Raw genomic sequence first — 15857 nt, forward strand, 5'->3', positions numbered from 1 at the left:
ACCGGGACTGAGACCCACCGGGCGGGCTTTAGGACCCGGACCCGGCCTCATTCCCCGTCTCGGGCGAGCTTTAGGACCCGGCCTCATTCCCAGGACCGGGACTGGGATCCACCGGGCGGGCTTTAGGACCCGGACCCGGGCTCAGTCTCGGTCTCGGGCGGGCTTTAGGACCTGGACCCGCCCTCAGTCCCGGTCTCGGGCGGGCTTTAGGACCCGGCCTCAGTCCCCGGACCGAGACTGGGACCCACTGGCCGGGCTTTAGGACCCGGACCCGGTCTCATTCCCAGTCTCGGGCGAGCTTTAGGACCTGGACCCGCCCTCAGTCCCGGTCTCGGGCGGGCTTTAGGACCCGGCCCCAGTCCCAGGACCGGGACTGAGACCCACCGGGCGGGCTTTAGGACCCGGACCCGGCCTCATTCCCCGTCTCGGGCGAGCTTTAGGACCCGGCCTCAGTCCCAGGACCGGGACTGGGACCCACCGGGCGGGCTTTAGGACCCGGCCCCGGGCTCAGCCCCAGTCTCGGGCGGGCTTTAGGACCCGGCCTCGACCCCGCGGGGCCGGGCGGGCTTTAGGCCCCAGCCGCCCCCGCCCGCCCCGAGCCCGGCTGAGAGCGGTGGGTGTCACCTCAGGAAAGAAAGGATTTCGATCGAAGAAACGTTGGGGTTTTTTTCCCTCACAAAAGGTCGGTTTTCCTCTGGAAAAGGGGTATTTGCCTCAGGGAAGGGGGGGTGGTTTCCTCAAAAAGAGGTTTTGCCCTCAGGAAAAGGGATGTTCGTCTCAATAAAGTTTTTGCTATAAAAAAAAGTGTTTTCACTCAAATAAGGAAACCGTGTTTCTTTCAGAAAAAAAAAAAGGGGGGGGGAAGGAGGAGGGAATTTCCCTCAAAAAAGGCCAATTTTACCTCAGGGAGGGTTCTTCAGAAAAAGGAGGGATTTACCTCAAAAAGAGTTTGTTGGTTTTTTTTTTTGCCTCTGGAAAAGGGATGTTTGTCTCGGAGGGGAAGTATCATCAAAAAATGATTTTTTTTTTCCTCACGGAAAGGGATATTTACCTCAAAAAATTACGTGTTTTCATCCAGAAAAAGGATTTGCCTCAAAGACGGGGGGTGGTGCTCAAAGGAAGGTTTCCACATGGAAAGGGTATGTTTATCTCAAAAAAGAAGAAAAAAAAAGGATTTTCCTCAAAAAAGCAAGTTTTTATTAAAAAAAAAAAAAAGAAGGGGTTTACTTCTAAAAAGGGAAAATTTTTAAAAGTGGGGAAAAGGGTTTTCTTAAAAAAAAAAAGTTTTTTTTCCTCAAAAAAACAGAGGTTTTTTTTCCCTGGAAAAGGAATATTTCACCTCGGGGGTAGAAATGTCCTCAAAAAAGGAGGTTTTATCTCAAAAAAAAAAGATTTTCCTCAAAAAAGCAAGTTTTTATTAAAAAAAATAGAAGGGGTTTCCCTCTAAAAAGGAAAATTTTTAAAAGTGGGAAAAAGGGTTTTCTTAACAAAAAAAAATTGTTTTTTTCAAAAAAACAGGTTTTTTCCCTGGAAAAGGAATATTTCGCCTCGGGGGGTAGAAATGTCCTCAAAAAAGGAGGTTTTACCTCAGGAAAAGGGACATTTCTTAAGAAAGAAGGAGGTTTCCCCTCAAAAAAGGGGATTTTTGCCTCAAAAGAGGCGAGTTTTACCTCAGGAAAAGAGACATTTCCCCCCCGGGGAGGGGGGTTGTTTTCAAGAAAGAGCACAATTATCCTTGGAAAAGGGATAATCACCTCAAAAAAAGAGGGTTTCTCTTTAAAAAAACCCAGACGGTTTTGAGTAAAAAGAAAAAAAGAGAGAGGGGAATTTTCCTTAGGAAAAGGGAGATTTACCTCATAAAAGGGCTTCTCAAAAAAAAGTTTTTCCTCCAAATGAAAGTTTTATCCCCCAAAAAAGAGAGTTTTCCCTCAAAAAAAGGAGTTTTACCTCAGGGAGGGGGGAGATTCCTCACGAAAGGACGATTACTTGTCCAAAAAGGGATCTTGACGGAGGGAGGTTTTACATCAGGAAAGGATATTTTTTTACCTCAGGAAAGGTAAATTTTGCCTTACAAAGGGGGATTTTGCCTCAGGAAAGAGAAGTTTTCATCACAGGGAGGAGGATTTTACCTCAGAAAAGGGTTTTTTACCTCAGAAAATATGAATTTTACAGCGCAGAAGAGGGTTTTACCTCATGAAAGAGCATTTCACACTTCAGGAAACACATGTTTTACCTCGAGGGGGAAGGTTTTACCACAGAAAAGTGGATTCTTACCTCAGGAAAGGTAAATTTTATCTCACAGAAAAGGGTTTTACCTCAGGAAAGAGCATTTCTCCTCTCAGGGAAGGGTTTTTTATCTCAAAAAAGGTTTTCCTTCCCTCAGAAAAGCGGATTTTTACCACAGGAAAGAGGTGTTTTACCCTGGGGGGAAGGTTTTACCTCAGGAAAGTGGATTTTTACCTCAGGAAAGTGGATTTTTACCTCAGGAAAGTGGATTTTTACCTCAGGAAAGGAGTGCTTTACCTCAGGGGAGGAAGATTTTACCTCAGAAAAGTGGATTTTTACCTTGGGAAAGAGGTGTTTTACTCCAGGGGGGAAGGTTTTAAGGTTTTACCTCAGAAAAGTGGATTTTTACCTAAGAAAAGGGTTGTTCTACCTCAGGGAGGAAGGTTTTACCCCATAAAAGTGGATATTTACCTCAGGAAAGGTGTTTTACCTGGGAAAGGTTTTACCTCAGGAAAGTGGCTTTTTAGCTCAGGAAAGTGGCGTTTTACACCTCAGGGGGGAAGCTTTTAAGGTTTTACCTCAGGAAAGTGGATGTTTACCTCAGGAAAGGGATGTTTTACCTCAGGGGTAAAGTTTTTACCTCAGAAAAGTGGATTTTTACCTAAGAAAAGGGTTGTTTTACCTCAGGGAGGAAGGTTTTAAGGTTTTACCCCATAAAAGTGGATATTTACCTCAGGAAAGGTGTTTTACCTGGGAAAGGTTTTAACTCAGGAAAGTGGCTTTTTAGCTCAGGAAAGGGGTGTTTTTACCTCACGGAAGAAGGTTTTAACTTTTTACCTCGGAAAAGTGGATTTTTACCTCAGGAAAGGAGTGTTTTACCTCAGGGGGGAAGGTTTGAAGGTTTTACCTCAGAAAAGTGGATTTTTACCTCAGAAAAGGGGTGCTTTACCTCAGGGGAGAAGGTTTTACCTCAGGAAAGTGGATTTTTGCCACAGGAAAGGGGTGTTTTACCCCGGGGGAAAGTTTTTATAACCTCAGAAAAGTGGATTTTTACCACAGGAAAGGGGTGTTTTATCTCAGGGGGGAAGTTTTCACCTCAGAAAAGTGGCTTTTTAGCTCAGAAAAGGGGTGTTTTACCTCAGAAAAGTGGATTTTTACCTCAGAAAAAGGCTGTTTCACCTCAGGGAGGAAGGTTTTAAGGTTTTACCCCATAAAAGTGGATTTTCACATCAGGAAAGGTGTTTTACCTGGGAAAGGTTTTACCTCAGGAAAGTGGCTTTTTAGCTCAGGAAGGAGTGTTTTACCCCGGGGGGAAGGTTTTTACCTCAGAAAAGTGGATTTTTCCCTCAGGAAAGTCAGATTTCCCCTCACAGAAGAGGTTTTTTCCCTCACAAAAGCGCTTTTCTCACCTCCCGAAGTGGTTTCTCCCTCAGGGCAGCGGGAGGGACCCGCCCTCTCCCCCCCCCTCCCCCCCCCGGGAGTTCGGGACCCCACAAAAACCCCCGACCCCCTTTAACCTCCAAAGTTTAATAATAATAAAAAAAATCATAATACAATAAAATAAGGCCCCCCCCGCCCCCGCCCCGCTACAAAGAGCCCCGAGACCTGTTAGTGTCAGCGAGGGGGGGACAGGGGGGCCCCAGATCCGCCCCCCCCGCCCCCCACCCCCCAATCCTATAAAAAACCCGGTGCGGGGGGAAGGGGGGGCTGGCCCTGCTGTGCTGGTTGGGACCCCCCCTCCCCGCTCTGGGGGGACCCCCGGACCCCCCCCGCCCCACATGGCCCCGCACCCCCCCCGGGGGCTGAACGATACAAAAGAAACAACTCAAATAATTACAACGCGGGGGGGGGCGGGGAGGGGGGGAGCCCCCCCATCATTGGGGGGGGTGTCGGGGGGTCCCAGGGTGGGGGGGGCCCGGCGTGGCCCCCCCAGTCCCTCCCCACCGGCGGCAGGAGCGTCCGTCCGAGCTGGGGGCTCCACGTCACGAGTCCTGGGGGGGTACAGGGGATATGGTGGGGGTCACCCCAAAACCTCACAGGGAGCCCCTCCCCTGGTTTGGGGACACCCCAAAACTTCACAGGGAGCCTGGTCTGGGGGACACCCCAACACCCCACAGGGAGCCCCTCCCCTGGTTTGGGGGACACCCCAAAACCCCACGGGGAGCCTGTTTTGGGGGACAGGTCTGTCCCTGTACCCCACAAACCCCACTGCCCAATGCACACAGGGGACCCCCCTCAAACCCTCCCCCCAGCACCATCACCCCCCCCGTACCCCGTGCTCCTCCTGGGGACTCCCTGTCCCCCAGTAACCCTCCCATCGCCCCATAACCCTCCCAGTTCTCCTCCTGGGACCTGCCCCCCACCCAATAACCCCCCACCACAAAATCCCCCCCACATAACCCCCCTTAACCCGCAAACTCCCTCTTCCCCCATAACTCCCCCAGACCCCCAGGACCTGCCCCGAGCCCCCCACTCACCCCCGGGGCCTGGGGGCCGGGTTGGGGGCTGTCCCGGGGGTCCCCCCCCTCGGGCCCCCGACTCCTCTTTGGCTCCAGCTCCTCCTTGGCCAAGGGGGGGAGGTCTCCCCGCTCCCCCCGGCGCTTCCGACGCCTCTCGGGGTCCCGGCCGCGGGCACGAGCCCCCCGTCGTTCTGCCTGCTCCAGCTGGGGGGACACAGCCCGTCAGGGACCCCCAAATGGGGGGACACAGCCCGTCAGGGACCCCCAAATGGGGGGACACAGCCCGTCAGGGACCCCCACATGGGACACGCCACGTCAGGGACCCCCACATGGGGGGACACAGCCCATAAGGGACCCCCACATGGGACACAGCCCGTCAGGGACCCCCAAATGGGACACACCCCGTCAGAGACCCCCACATGGGGGGACACAGCCCATCAGGGACCCCCAAATGGGGGGACACAGCCCATCAGGGACCCTCAAATGGGACACAGCCCGTCAGGGACCCCCAAATGGGGGACACAGCCCGTCAGGGACCCCCACATGGGGGGACACAGCCCGTCAGGGACCCCCACATGGGGGGACACAGCCCGTCAGGGACCCCCACATGGGACACCCCCCCCTCAGTGACCCAGCGAGGTCTGAGGGGTTTGGGGTGGGCTCTGGGGCAGTTCTGGAGTTCGGAACCCTCCGTACCCCGAGCAGGAGGCACCAAGGGTGGGGAGGGTCTGGGGGGCTCTGGGGATCTCTGTGTCCATGGGGTGGGTTCAGGGCTGAGTCTGGGGGTCTCTGTGTCCATGGGGTGGGTTTGGGGGTTTCAGGGCTGAGTCTGGGGGTCTCTGTGTCCATGGGGTGGGTTCAGGGGGTTCAGGGCTGAGTCTGGGGGTGTTTGGGGTTCGGGACCCCCCCGTACCTCGAGCAGCAGCCGGAAGAGGGGCAGGGGGGGTGGCCGGGTCGCCTGCAGCAGCCGCCAGATGCTCTGGGCCTCGTCCAGTGTCACCTCCAGCAGGTCCCCCTCCATCATCAGCTCCTCCAGCGGCCGCCGCGTCCCCTCGGCCAGTTCCAGCACCGGCCCCTGGAGCCGGGGCAGGGCCGCGCTCAGGGCCTCCAGCTCTGTGGGGACATTGGAGACACCATGGGGACACGGGGACACTACAGGGACACCACAGGGACATGGGGACACCACTGGAAATGGGGGGTTCCAGCACCGGCCCCTGGAGCTGGGGCAGGGTCACACTCAGGGCCTCCAGCTCTGTGGGGACACCACAGGGACATGGGGACACCACAGGGACACCACAGGGACATGGGGACACCATTGGGACATGGGGGGTTCCAGAACCGGCCCCTGGAGCTGAGGCAGGGCTGTTCTCAGGGCCTCCAGCTCTGTGGGAACACCACAGGGATATGGGGACACCACAGGGACATGGGGACACTACAGGGACACGGGGACACCATTGGGAATAGGGGGTTCCAGCACCGGCCCCTGGAGCTGGGGCAGGGCCGCGCTCAGGGCCTCCAGCTCTGTGGGGACATTGTGGGGACATTGGGGACACCACAGGGACACTGTGGGGACACCACAGGGACATGGGGACACCACAGGGACATGGCCAGTTCCAGCACTGGCCCCTGGAGCTGGGGTAGGGCTGTGCTCAGGGCCTCCAGCTCTGCGGGGACATTGTGGGGACATTGGGGACACCACAGGGACACTGTGGGGACACCACAGGGACATGGGGACTCCATTGGGAATGGGGGGTTCCAGCACCAGCCCCTGGAGCCGGGGCAGGGTCACACTCAGGGCCTCCAGCTCTGCAGGGACATCAGGGACATCATGGGGACACAGGGACACCACAGGGACATGGGGACACCACAGGGACATGGGGACACCACAGGGACATGGGGGGTTCCAGCACCAGCCCCTGGAGCCGGGACAGGGCCGCGCTCAGGGCAGGGCCTCCAGCTCTGCGGGGACATTGGAGACACCATGGGGACACAGGGACACCACAGGGACACCACAGGGACACCACAGGGACATGGGGACACCACAGGGAATGGGAGGTTCCAGCACCGGCCCCTGGAGCTGGGGCAGGGCCGCACTCAGGGCCTCCAGCTCTGTGGGGACATCGGGGACATTGGGGACACCATGGGGACACCACAGGGACATGGGGACACCACTGGGAATGGGGGGTTCCAGCACTGGCCCCTAGAGTGGGGGTAGGGCCCTGCTCAGGGCCTCCAGATCCATGGGGACACCACAGGGACAATGGATCCCAGCATTCCATGGGATCCACAGGGCTCACGTGGGATCTCTGGAGCCCCACAATATTCCTTACACTGACATGGGAATCACTGGATCCCTCGGCGCCCACTCTGCTCCCATGGGATCCACAGAGCTCACACGGGATCCACTGGATCCCACAGCACCCTGCACTGCCACGGGATCCTGAGTATCCCACCCCAGTCCCTGCACTCCCACGGGATCCCCTGGGAACCCCAGAGATCCAGGGGGGCCCCAGCACCCCCTGGTTCACCAGGGATCCACCAGATCCCTCCTTCTCCCCCTGCACTCCCACAGGATCCCACAGGAACCCCAGAGATCCAGAGGGTCCCCAGCACCCCCCAGTTCACTGGGGATCCACCAGATCCCTCCTTCTCCCCCTTTATTCTCCCAGGATCCCATGGGAACCCCAGAGATCCACAGGGTCCCCAGCACCCCCCAGCTCACCAGGGATCCACCAGATCCCTCCTTCTCCCCCCTCACTCCCACAGGATCCCATGGGAACCCCAGAGATCCAGAGGGTCCCCCAGCACCCCCCAGTTCACTGGGGATCCACCAGATCCCTCCTTCTCCCCCTGCACTCCCACAGGATCCCACGGGAACCCCAGAGATCCAGAGGGTCCCCCAGCACCCCCTGGCTCACCAGGGATCCACCACATCCCTCCTCCTCCCCCCGCACTCCCCCGGGATCCCCGGAGCCCCCCAGCCCTCCCTGGGCTCAGGGGGCCGCACAGGGCCCGGGGGGATCCCCCAAAGCCCCCCAGCCCCACTCACCCGAGGGCAGGGGGCCGTTCTTCTCCGGGCTGGGGGCGTCCCCGTTCTCCACCGACACCTGGGGGAGGAGGGAGGTGTTGGGGGGGGAACTCGGCCTCCCCCAGCCCCAAAACCCACCCCAGGACCTTCCCCTGAGGGCCAAAATCTGCCCCACACCCCCTCCACCCCCCAAACCTTGGTGTGCTCATTGCCTCGGGCCTCCCTCGGGGTTCCATCCCCATCACCACCGTGCAAGGTGGTGCTGCAGGGCTGCCAGTCACCCCAAACTCCCTCAGAGCCCCCAAACACCCCCCAAACCTCGGTCTGCTCATTGCCCCTGCTCTCCCGGAGTGTTCCATCCCCACTGTCCCTGTGCAGGTGGTGCCACAGGGCCGTCAGTCACCCCAAACATCCCACACACCCCTCAGAGCCCCCAAACCCCCTCCAGACCCCCCCCAAACCTCGGTCTGCTCATTGCCCCTGCTCTCCCGGAGCGCTCCATCCTCGCTGTCCCCGTGCAGATGGTGCCTCAGGGCCGTCAGTCACCCCAAACACCTCACACACCCCTCAGAGCCCCCAAACCACCTCAGAGCCCCCAAATACCCCCCAAACCCCCCAAACCTTGGTCTGCACATTGCCCCTGCTCTCCCGGAGTGCTCCGTCCCTGCTGTCCCCGTGCAGGCGGTACCACAGGGCTGCCAGTCACCCCAAACCCCCTCAGAGCCCCCAAACCCCTCCAGACCCCCCCAAACCTTGGTCTGCTCGTTGCCCCTGCTCTCCCGGAGCGCTCCATCCCCACTGTCCCCGTGTAGACGGTGCCACAGGGCCACCAGTCATCCCTAACACCCCCCAAACACCCTCCAACTCCCCCTCAAACCCCCCCCAAACCTTGGTCTGCTCGTTGCCCCTGCTCTCCTGGAGCGTCCCGTCCCCATCACCCCTGTGCAGGTGGTACCTCAGGCCCACCAGTCACCCCAAACCCCCTCAGAGCCCCCAAACACCCAAACCTTGGTCTGCTCGTTGCCCCTGCTCTCCCGGAGCGCTCTGTCCCCGCCATCCCCGTGCAGACAGTGCCACAGGGCCGTCAGTCACCCCAAACCCCCTCAGAGCCCCCAAACACCCCCCAAACCCCCTCCAGACCCCCCAAACCTTGGTCTGCTCGTTGCCCCTGCTCTCCCGGAGCGCTCTGTCCCCGCCGTCCCCGTGCAGACAGTGCCACAGGGCCATCAGTCACCCCAAACCCCCTCAGAGCCCCCAAATCCCCCAAACCTTGGTCTGCTCGTTGCCCCTGCTCTCCCGGAGCGCTCCGTCCCCGCCGTCCCCGTGCAGCCGGTGCCTCAGGGCCGCCAGGCGCTCCAGGGGCGCGGCCACGTCGGGGGATGCCAGGAGCTGCCTGGCGCGGTCCTGCCAGGTGATGGCCCGTTCCGTGAGGCACTGCAGGGCCTCTCCCTCGGGCAGCCGCACCGGCAGCTTCTGCAGGGCCACCAGCAGCGCCAGGATGGTCTCGAGGCGCGGGCGCCGCGAGCGCTGGCACAGCGGGCACAGGAACTTGGCGTCCCACTCCCACCAGGCCGGCGACGGCTTCTGGGCGCCCAGGCGGGGCCAGGCCACGCAGGAGCCGTGGAACCAGTCCTGGCAGAGCTGGCACTGCAGCATGCCCGGCCCCGCCGGCTGCCCGCACACACACGACGGGGGCCCCGGGCCCGGCAGCGGCGGGGCCGCCTTCTGGGAGTTGGCGTGACGGAGCCGCAGCATCCCCTCCTTCTCCTTCTGCTCGCCCTCCTTGAACGCCACGATCTGGGGGGGCAGCAGGGACGGGGGTGAGAGCCCAGCCCAAAATTAACACCACAGTCGGGGGGTGAGAGCCCAGCCCAAAATAAACACCACAATCGGGGGGGGGAGGAGCCCCCACCCCAAAATAAACACCACAATCGGGGGGGTGAGAGCCCAGCCCAAAATAAACACTTCAGTCTGGGGGGAACGGGAGCAGGGACGGGGAGTGAGCCCCCAGCCCAAAATAAACACCACAGTCAGGGGGGGTGAGCCCCCAGCCCAAAATAAACACCTCGGTCTGGGGGGAAAGGAACGTGAGCAGGGACAGGGGGGTGGGAGCCTCCCAGCCCAAAATAACCACCACAATCGGAGGGGGAGGAGCCCCCAGCCCAAAATAAACACAACTGGGGGGAATGTGAGCAGGGACAGGGACTGGGGGGTGTGGGTGCCCCCCAACCCTTGAACACCCCGATCTGGGGGGTTGGGAGTGTGAGAGGGGAGCACAGGGATGAGGGGGATGTGGGTGTAAGGGGTGAGGGGGATGTGGGTACAGGATGGGGGAGAACAGGGGTGCCCCCCAACCCTTGAGAGTCACGATCTGTGGGAAAATCAGGAATGTGAGAGATGACAGGGACTGGGGGGGGGGGGGTGCCCCCCAACCCTTGAACACCCCGATCTGGGGGGTTGGGAGTGTGAGAGGGGGGCACAGGGGTAAGGGGGATGTGGGTACAGGATGGGGGAGATGTGAGTATAAGGGGTGAGGGGGATGTGGGTACAGGACAGGGGAGGATGGGGGTGCCCCCCAACACTTGAGAGCCACGACCTGGAGGGAATCAGGGATGGGAAAGGTGACAGGGATCAGGAGGTGTGTGGGGATGGGATCGCTGACAGGAACAGGGGGATCTGGGTCCCCCCACCCCAAAAAACCCCTGAACCCCACGATGTGGGGGGTTGGGAGTGTGAGAGGGGGGCACAGGGATGAGGGGGATGTGGGTACAGGATGGGGGAGAACAGGGGTGCCCCCAACCCTTGAGAGCCACAATCTGGAAGGAATCAGGGACGGGAAGGGTGACGGGGATCAGGAGGTGAGTGGGGATGGGATCACTGACAGGAACGGGGGGATGTGGGTCCCCCCACCCCAAAAAACCCTGAACCCCACGATCTGGGGGGGTTGGGAGTGTGAGAGGGGGGCACAGGGATGAGGGGGATGTGGGTACAGGATGGGGGAGAACAGGGGTGCCCCCCAACCCTTGAATGCCCCAATCTGTGGGAAAATCAGGAATGTGAGAGATGACAGGGACTGGGGGGGGGTGGGTGCCCCCCAACCCTTGAACACCCCAATCTGGGGGGTTGGGAGTGTGAGAGGGGGGCACAGGGATGAGGGGGATGTGGGTACAGGACGGGGGAGGACTGGGGTGCCCCCCAACCCTTGAGAGCCACAATCTGTAGGGAATCAGGGACGGGAAAGGTGACGGGGATCAGGAGGTGTGTGAGGATGGGATCACTGACAGGAACGGGGGGATGTGGGTCCCCCCACCCCAGAAAACCCCTGAACCCCACGATGTGGGGGGTGGGAGGCAGGGATGGGAGGGGTCCCGGGTGCTCCCCCCCCTCACCACAGCGCCGGGGTCCCGCAGGTCCTGCGCTGACAGCCCCAGGCTCTCGGCGTCCAGCCGGTACAGCCCCGGCTCCTGCCGCCACTTGAGCCGCTTGCTGCTGTCCGAGCCCGCGTCAGCGCAGGGGCACAGCACCTGGGGGGGAGCAGGGGGGTCAGAGCCCCAAAACCCAGCCAAGCACAGCCCCGTTCCACCAGCTCACCCCAAAAAACCAGCTCAGTCCCCTCCCGGCTCCACAAACACACCCCAAAAACCCGCCCAAATCCCCTCCCGGCTCCACAAACACACCCCAAAAACCCGCCCAAATCCCCTCCCGGCTCCACAAACACACCCCAAAAACCCGCCCAAATCCCCTCCCGGCTCCACAAACACACCCCAAAAACCCGTCCAAATCCCCTCCTGGCTCCACAAACACACCCTGAAACCCCCCAGCCACAGCCCCATCCCACCAACTCACCCCAAACACCCACCCCAGTCCCCTCCCAGCTTCACAAACACACCACAAAACCCCCCAGACACAGCCCAATCCCACCAACCCATCCCAAAACCCCACCCAAATCCCCTCCTGGCTCCACAAACACACCCCAAAACCCACCCAAACCCTCCCAGTTCCACTAAACCAACCCGAAGTCCCCCCAAATCCAATTCCACCAACCCACCCCAAAAACCCGCCCAAATCCCCTCCCAGCTCCACAAACACACCCCAAAACCCCCCAGCCACAGCCCCATTCCACCAACTCACCCCAAAAACCCACCTCAGTCCCCTCCCAGCTCCACAAACACACCCCAAAACCCCTCAAACCCTCCCAGAGCTCCCTAATCCAGTTCCACCAACCCACCCCAAAACTCCCCCGAATCCCCCCAGCACTCCTCCAAATCCCCCAAGAATTCCCCCAAAGCCCCTCACCAGCACTCCCAGCACCTCCCTGTACCCCCCAAAACCCCCTTCCCAGCCCCCCCAGCCTCACCAAATCCCCCAAACCCTCCTAAAGGCCCCCAATCCCCCTTAAATAACCCCAACCCCAAAAATCCCAAGATCCCCACAAACCTCTCCCCACAAAGCCCCCAGAAAACCTCCATATCCCCCAAAACCCCCTCCCCAGCTCCACAAATCCCCCATATCCTCTCAAAATCCCTCCCCAGTTCCCCAAATCCATCCATATCCTCCCCAAACCCCATCTCCTTCCAAAATCCTCCCCCAGCTCCACAAACACCCCCATATCCCCCCAAAATCCCTCCCCAGCTCCACAAATCCCCCATATCCTCCCTAAATCCCTCCCCAGCTCCCCAAACCCCATCTCCTCCCAAAATCCCCCCCCCCAGCTCCACAAATCCCCCATCTCCTCCCAAAATTCCTCCCCAGCTCCACAACCCCCTCATCTCCTCCCAAAAATCCCCCCCAGCTCCACAAATCCCCCATCTCCTCCCAAAATCCCCCCCCCCAGATCCCCAACCCCCCCCATATCCTCCCAAAATCCCCCCCAGCTCCACAAATTCCCACATATCACCCCAAAATCCCTCCCCAGCTCCACAACCCTCCCAAAATCCCCCCCCAGCACCCCCCCAGCACCCCCCCTGCCCCCCGTGCCCACCTCGAGCAGGGTGTAGCAGGAGTTTTTCTTGAGGAAGGTTCTGGAAGCTTTGTCCCGCCAGGAATGGGCCGTCCCCACCTGCACCTCGAGCTGCCGCAGCTCCTCCAACCGCACGGGCAGGTCCCGGCCCACGGCCACCAGCCCCTCCAGGTCATCCAGGCACGGGTAGTGGTCCCCGTTCTGGGGGCACAGGGGGTCATGGGGGGTCTGGGGGGGCCCACGGCCACCAACCCCTCCAGGTCATCTGGGCACGGGTAGCGGTCCCCGTTCTGGGGGCACAGGGGAGGTCACGGGGGGTTTGGGGGTCTGGGAGGGGATTTGGGGGTGCTGGGGTGGTCTGGGGAGCTGCAGAAGGGATTTGGGGGCCCCACGGCCACCAGCCCCTCCAGGTCATCCAGGCACGGGTAGTGGTCCCCATTCTGGGGGGAAAGGGGGGTTATGGGGGCTTTGGGGGGGCCCAGGGGCCACCAACCCCTCCAGGTCGTCCAGGCATGGCTGGTGGTCCCCATTCTGGGGGGACAGAGGGGTCAGAGGGAGCTTAGGGGGCTGATAGGGGGCTGGGGAGGGGGTTTTGGGGGGCCCAGCCCTTCCAGGTTGTCCAGGCACAGGTAGTGGTCCTTGTTCTGGGGGGCAGGGGGGTCACAGTCAGGTTTGGGGGAGCCCACGGCCACCAACCCCTCCAGGTCATCCAGGCACGGGTAGTGGTCCCTGTTCTGGGGGGACAGGGGTCACGGGGGGTTTGGGGGGCTGGGGAGGGGGTTTAGGGGGCTGATAGGGGCATCTGGGGGAGAGGTTTGGGGGGGCTCAGGGCCCAGGTTGTCCAGGCATGGCTGGTGGTCCCCATCCTGGGGGGACAAGGGGGTCATAGGGAGTTTAGGGGGCTGGGGGGGGTCTGGGCAGCTGGGGAAGGGGGTTTGGGGGGCCCAGGGCTCCCAGTCCCTCCCAGTCCCTCCAGGTCCCATTCCGGGGGCACAGGGGTGTCACAGGGGCTTTGGGGGGCTGGGGAGGGGGTTTGGGGGGCCCAGGGCCACCAACCCCTCCAGGTCATCCAGGCATGGGTAGTGGTCCTCGTTCTGGGGGCAGGGGGGGGTCAGAGGGGGTTTGGTGGGCTGGGGAGGGGTTTTGGGGGCTGATAAGGGGCTGGGGAGGGGGTTTGGGGGGCCCAGCCCCTCCAGGCACGGGTAGTGGTCCCCCTTCTGGGGGGCAGGGGGGTCATGGGGGGTTGGGGGGCAGGGGAGGGGGTTTTGGGGGGGCCCAGCCCTTCCAGGTTGTCCAGGTACGGGTAGTGGCCCCAGTTCTGGGGGGACAGGGGGGTCACGAGGGGTTTGGGGGGTGCTGGGGTGGTCTGGGGAGCTACAGAAGGGATTTGGGGGGCCCAGGGCCACCAGCCCCTCCAAGTCCCTGTTCTTGGGGCAGGGGGGTCACAGGGGGTTACAGGGGGTCTGGGGAGGGGGTTTTGGGGGGCCCAGCCCCTCCAGGTCCCATTCTTGGGGCAGGGGGGTCACAGGGGGTCTGGGGAGGGGGTTTTGGGGGGCCCAGCCCCTCCAGGTCCCCGTTCTGGGGGACACGGGGCTCAGAGGGGGTTTGGGGAGCTGGGGAGGGGGTTTTGAGGGGATATGAGGGAATCTGGGGTGAGGTTTGGGGGAGTCTGGGGTGCCCCCCCCGGGCAGCCACAGGGGGGGTTTGGGGTTTTTTTATTGGGGGTGGTTGGGAGGGACTTGTGGGGTTTTTGGGGGTGGTTTGGGGGTACCCACGGGCCACCCACTGGGGGGCTTTGAGGGGGATTTCTGTGGGGGTTTGCAGGGGGTTGGGTTTCTCTTGGAGGGTGGTTTGCAGGGGGTACCCCCAGGGCAGCCATGGGGGGGGTTAGGGTTTTTTGGGGGGGGGGGTTAGGAGGGATTTGTGGGGTTTCTGGGGGGTGGTTTGGGGGTACCCAGGGGTCACCCACTGGGGGGCTTTTAGGGGGACTGTTTTGCAGGGGCTTGGATCTCTTTTGGGGGGTGGTTTGGGGGCACCCCCAGGGCAGTGGCCGAGGGGCTTTGGGGGGTGTTTTGTGGAGGTTTAGGGAGGTTTTAGGGGTGGGATTGAGTGGACTTTTGTGGGGACCCCCAGGGCAGCTGCTGGGGGGTTTCGAGGGTCATTTTGTGGAGGTTCAGGGAGGTTTTAGGGGTGGGATCGGGGGGGGCTCTTGTGGGAACCCCCAGGGTAGCTGCTAGGGGGTCTGGGGGGGTCGTTTTGTGAAGGTCTGGGGAGGTTTTAGGGATGGGATCGGAGGGGTTCTTGTGGGGACCCCCAGGGCAGTCACTGGGGGGTTTGGGGGGCGTTTTGTGAAGGTTTAGGGGTGTGATTGGGGGGTGGTTTGTGGGTACCCCCAGGGCAGTGGCTGAGGGGCTTCGGGGGGTGTTTTGTGGAAGTTTGGGGAGGTTTTAGGGGTGGGATCGGGGGGGCTCTTGTGGGAACCCCCAGGGCAGTCACTGAGGGGTCTGGGGGGGTCGTTTCGTGAAGGTCTGGGGAGGTTCTAGGGATGGGATCGGAGGGGCTCTTGTGGGGACCCCCAGGGCAGCTGCTGGGGGGTTTGGGGAGGTTTTAGGGGTGGGATCAGGGGGGCTCTTGTGGGGACCCCCAGGGCAGTCTCTGGGGGGCTTTGGGGGGCATTTTGTGAAGGTTTAGGGGTGGGATTGGGGGGTGGTTTGGGGGCACCCCCAGGGCAGCCACCAAGGGGCTTTGGGGGGCATTTTGTGGAGGTTTAGGGAAGTTTTAGGGCTGGGACTGAGGGGAGCTTTTAGGGGTGGGATTGGGGGGGGCTTTTGTGGGTACCCCCAGGGCAGCTGCTGGGGGGTTTGGGGAGGTTTAGGGAGGTTTTCGGGGTGGGATTGGAGAAGTTTTTGTAGGTACCCCCAGGGCAGTCACTGAGGGGTTTCGAGGGTCATTTTGTGGAAGTTTGGGGAGGTTTTAAGGGTGGGATTGGGGGGGCTCTTGTGGGTACCCCCAGGGCAGTGGCTGAGGGGCTTTGGGGGGCATTTTGTGGAGGTTCAGGGAAGTTTTAGGGATGGGATTGGGGGGGCTCTTGTAGGGCTCTGGGGGTCATTTTGTGGAGGTTCAGGGAAGTTTTAGGGGTGGGACTGGGGGGCTCTTGTGGGTACCCCCAGGGCAGTCACTGGGG

The 15857-nt window shown here is 60.9% G+C and overlaps 1 protein-coding gene across 1 annotated transcript; it reads right to left on the reverse strand.

Moving 5' to 3' along the window:
* Positions 1-3746: 3746 nt before the first annotated feature.
* LOC116800124 (lysine-specific demethylase 5C-like) lies at positions 3747-14552 on the reverse strand. The gene is made up of 11 exons (XM_032713704.1): positions 14538-14552; positions 13301-13407; positions 13066-13204; positions 12916-12963; positions 12695-12874; positions 11103-11237; positions 8983-9510; positions 7735-7792; positions 5599-5798; positions 4704-4889; positions 3747-4217 (listed from the first exon to the last, which is right to left on the reverse strand). Exons 1-11 carry the CDS (start codon positions 14550-14552, stop codon positions 4209-4211), a joined length of 1605 nt encoding a protein of 534 aa, XP_032569595.1. The 3' UTR covers positions 3747-4208.
* Positions 14553-15857: the final 1305 nt, after the last annotated feature.

The sequence above is a fragment of the Chiroxiphia lanceolata genome, chromosome 31 (assembly GCF_009829145.1).
Source record: "Chiroxiphia lanceolata isolate bChiLan1 chromosome 31, bChiLan1.pri, whole genome shotgun sequence".
Classification (NCBI taxonomy): domain Eukaryota; kingdom Metazoa; phylum Chordata; class Aves; order Passeriformes; family Pipridae; genus Chiroxiphia; species Chiroxiphia lanceolata.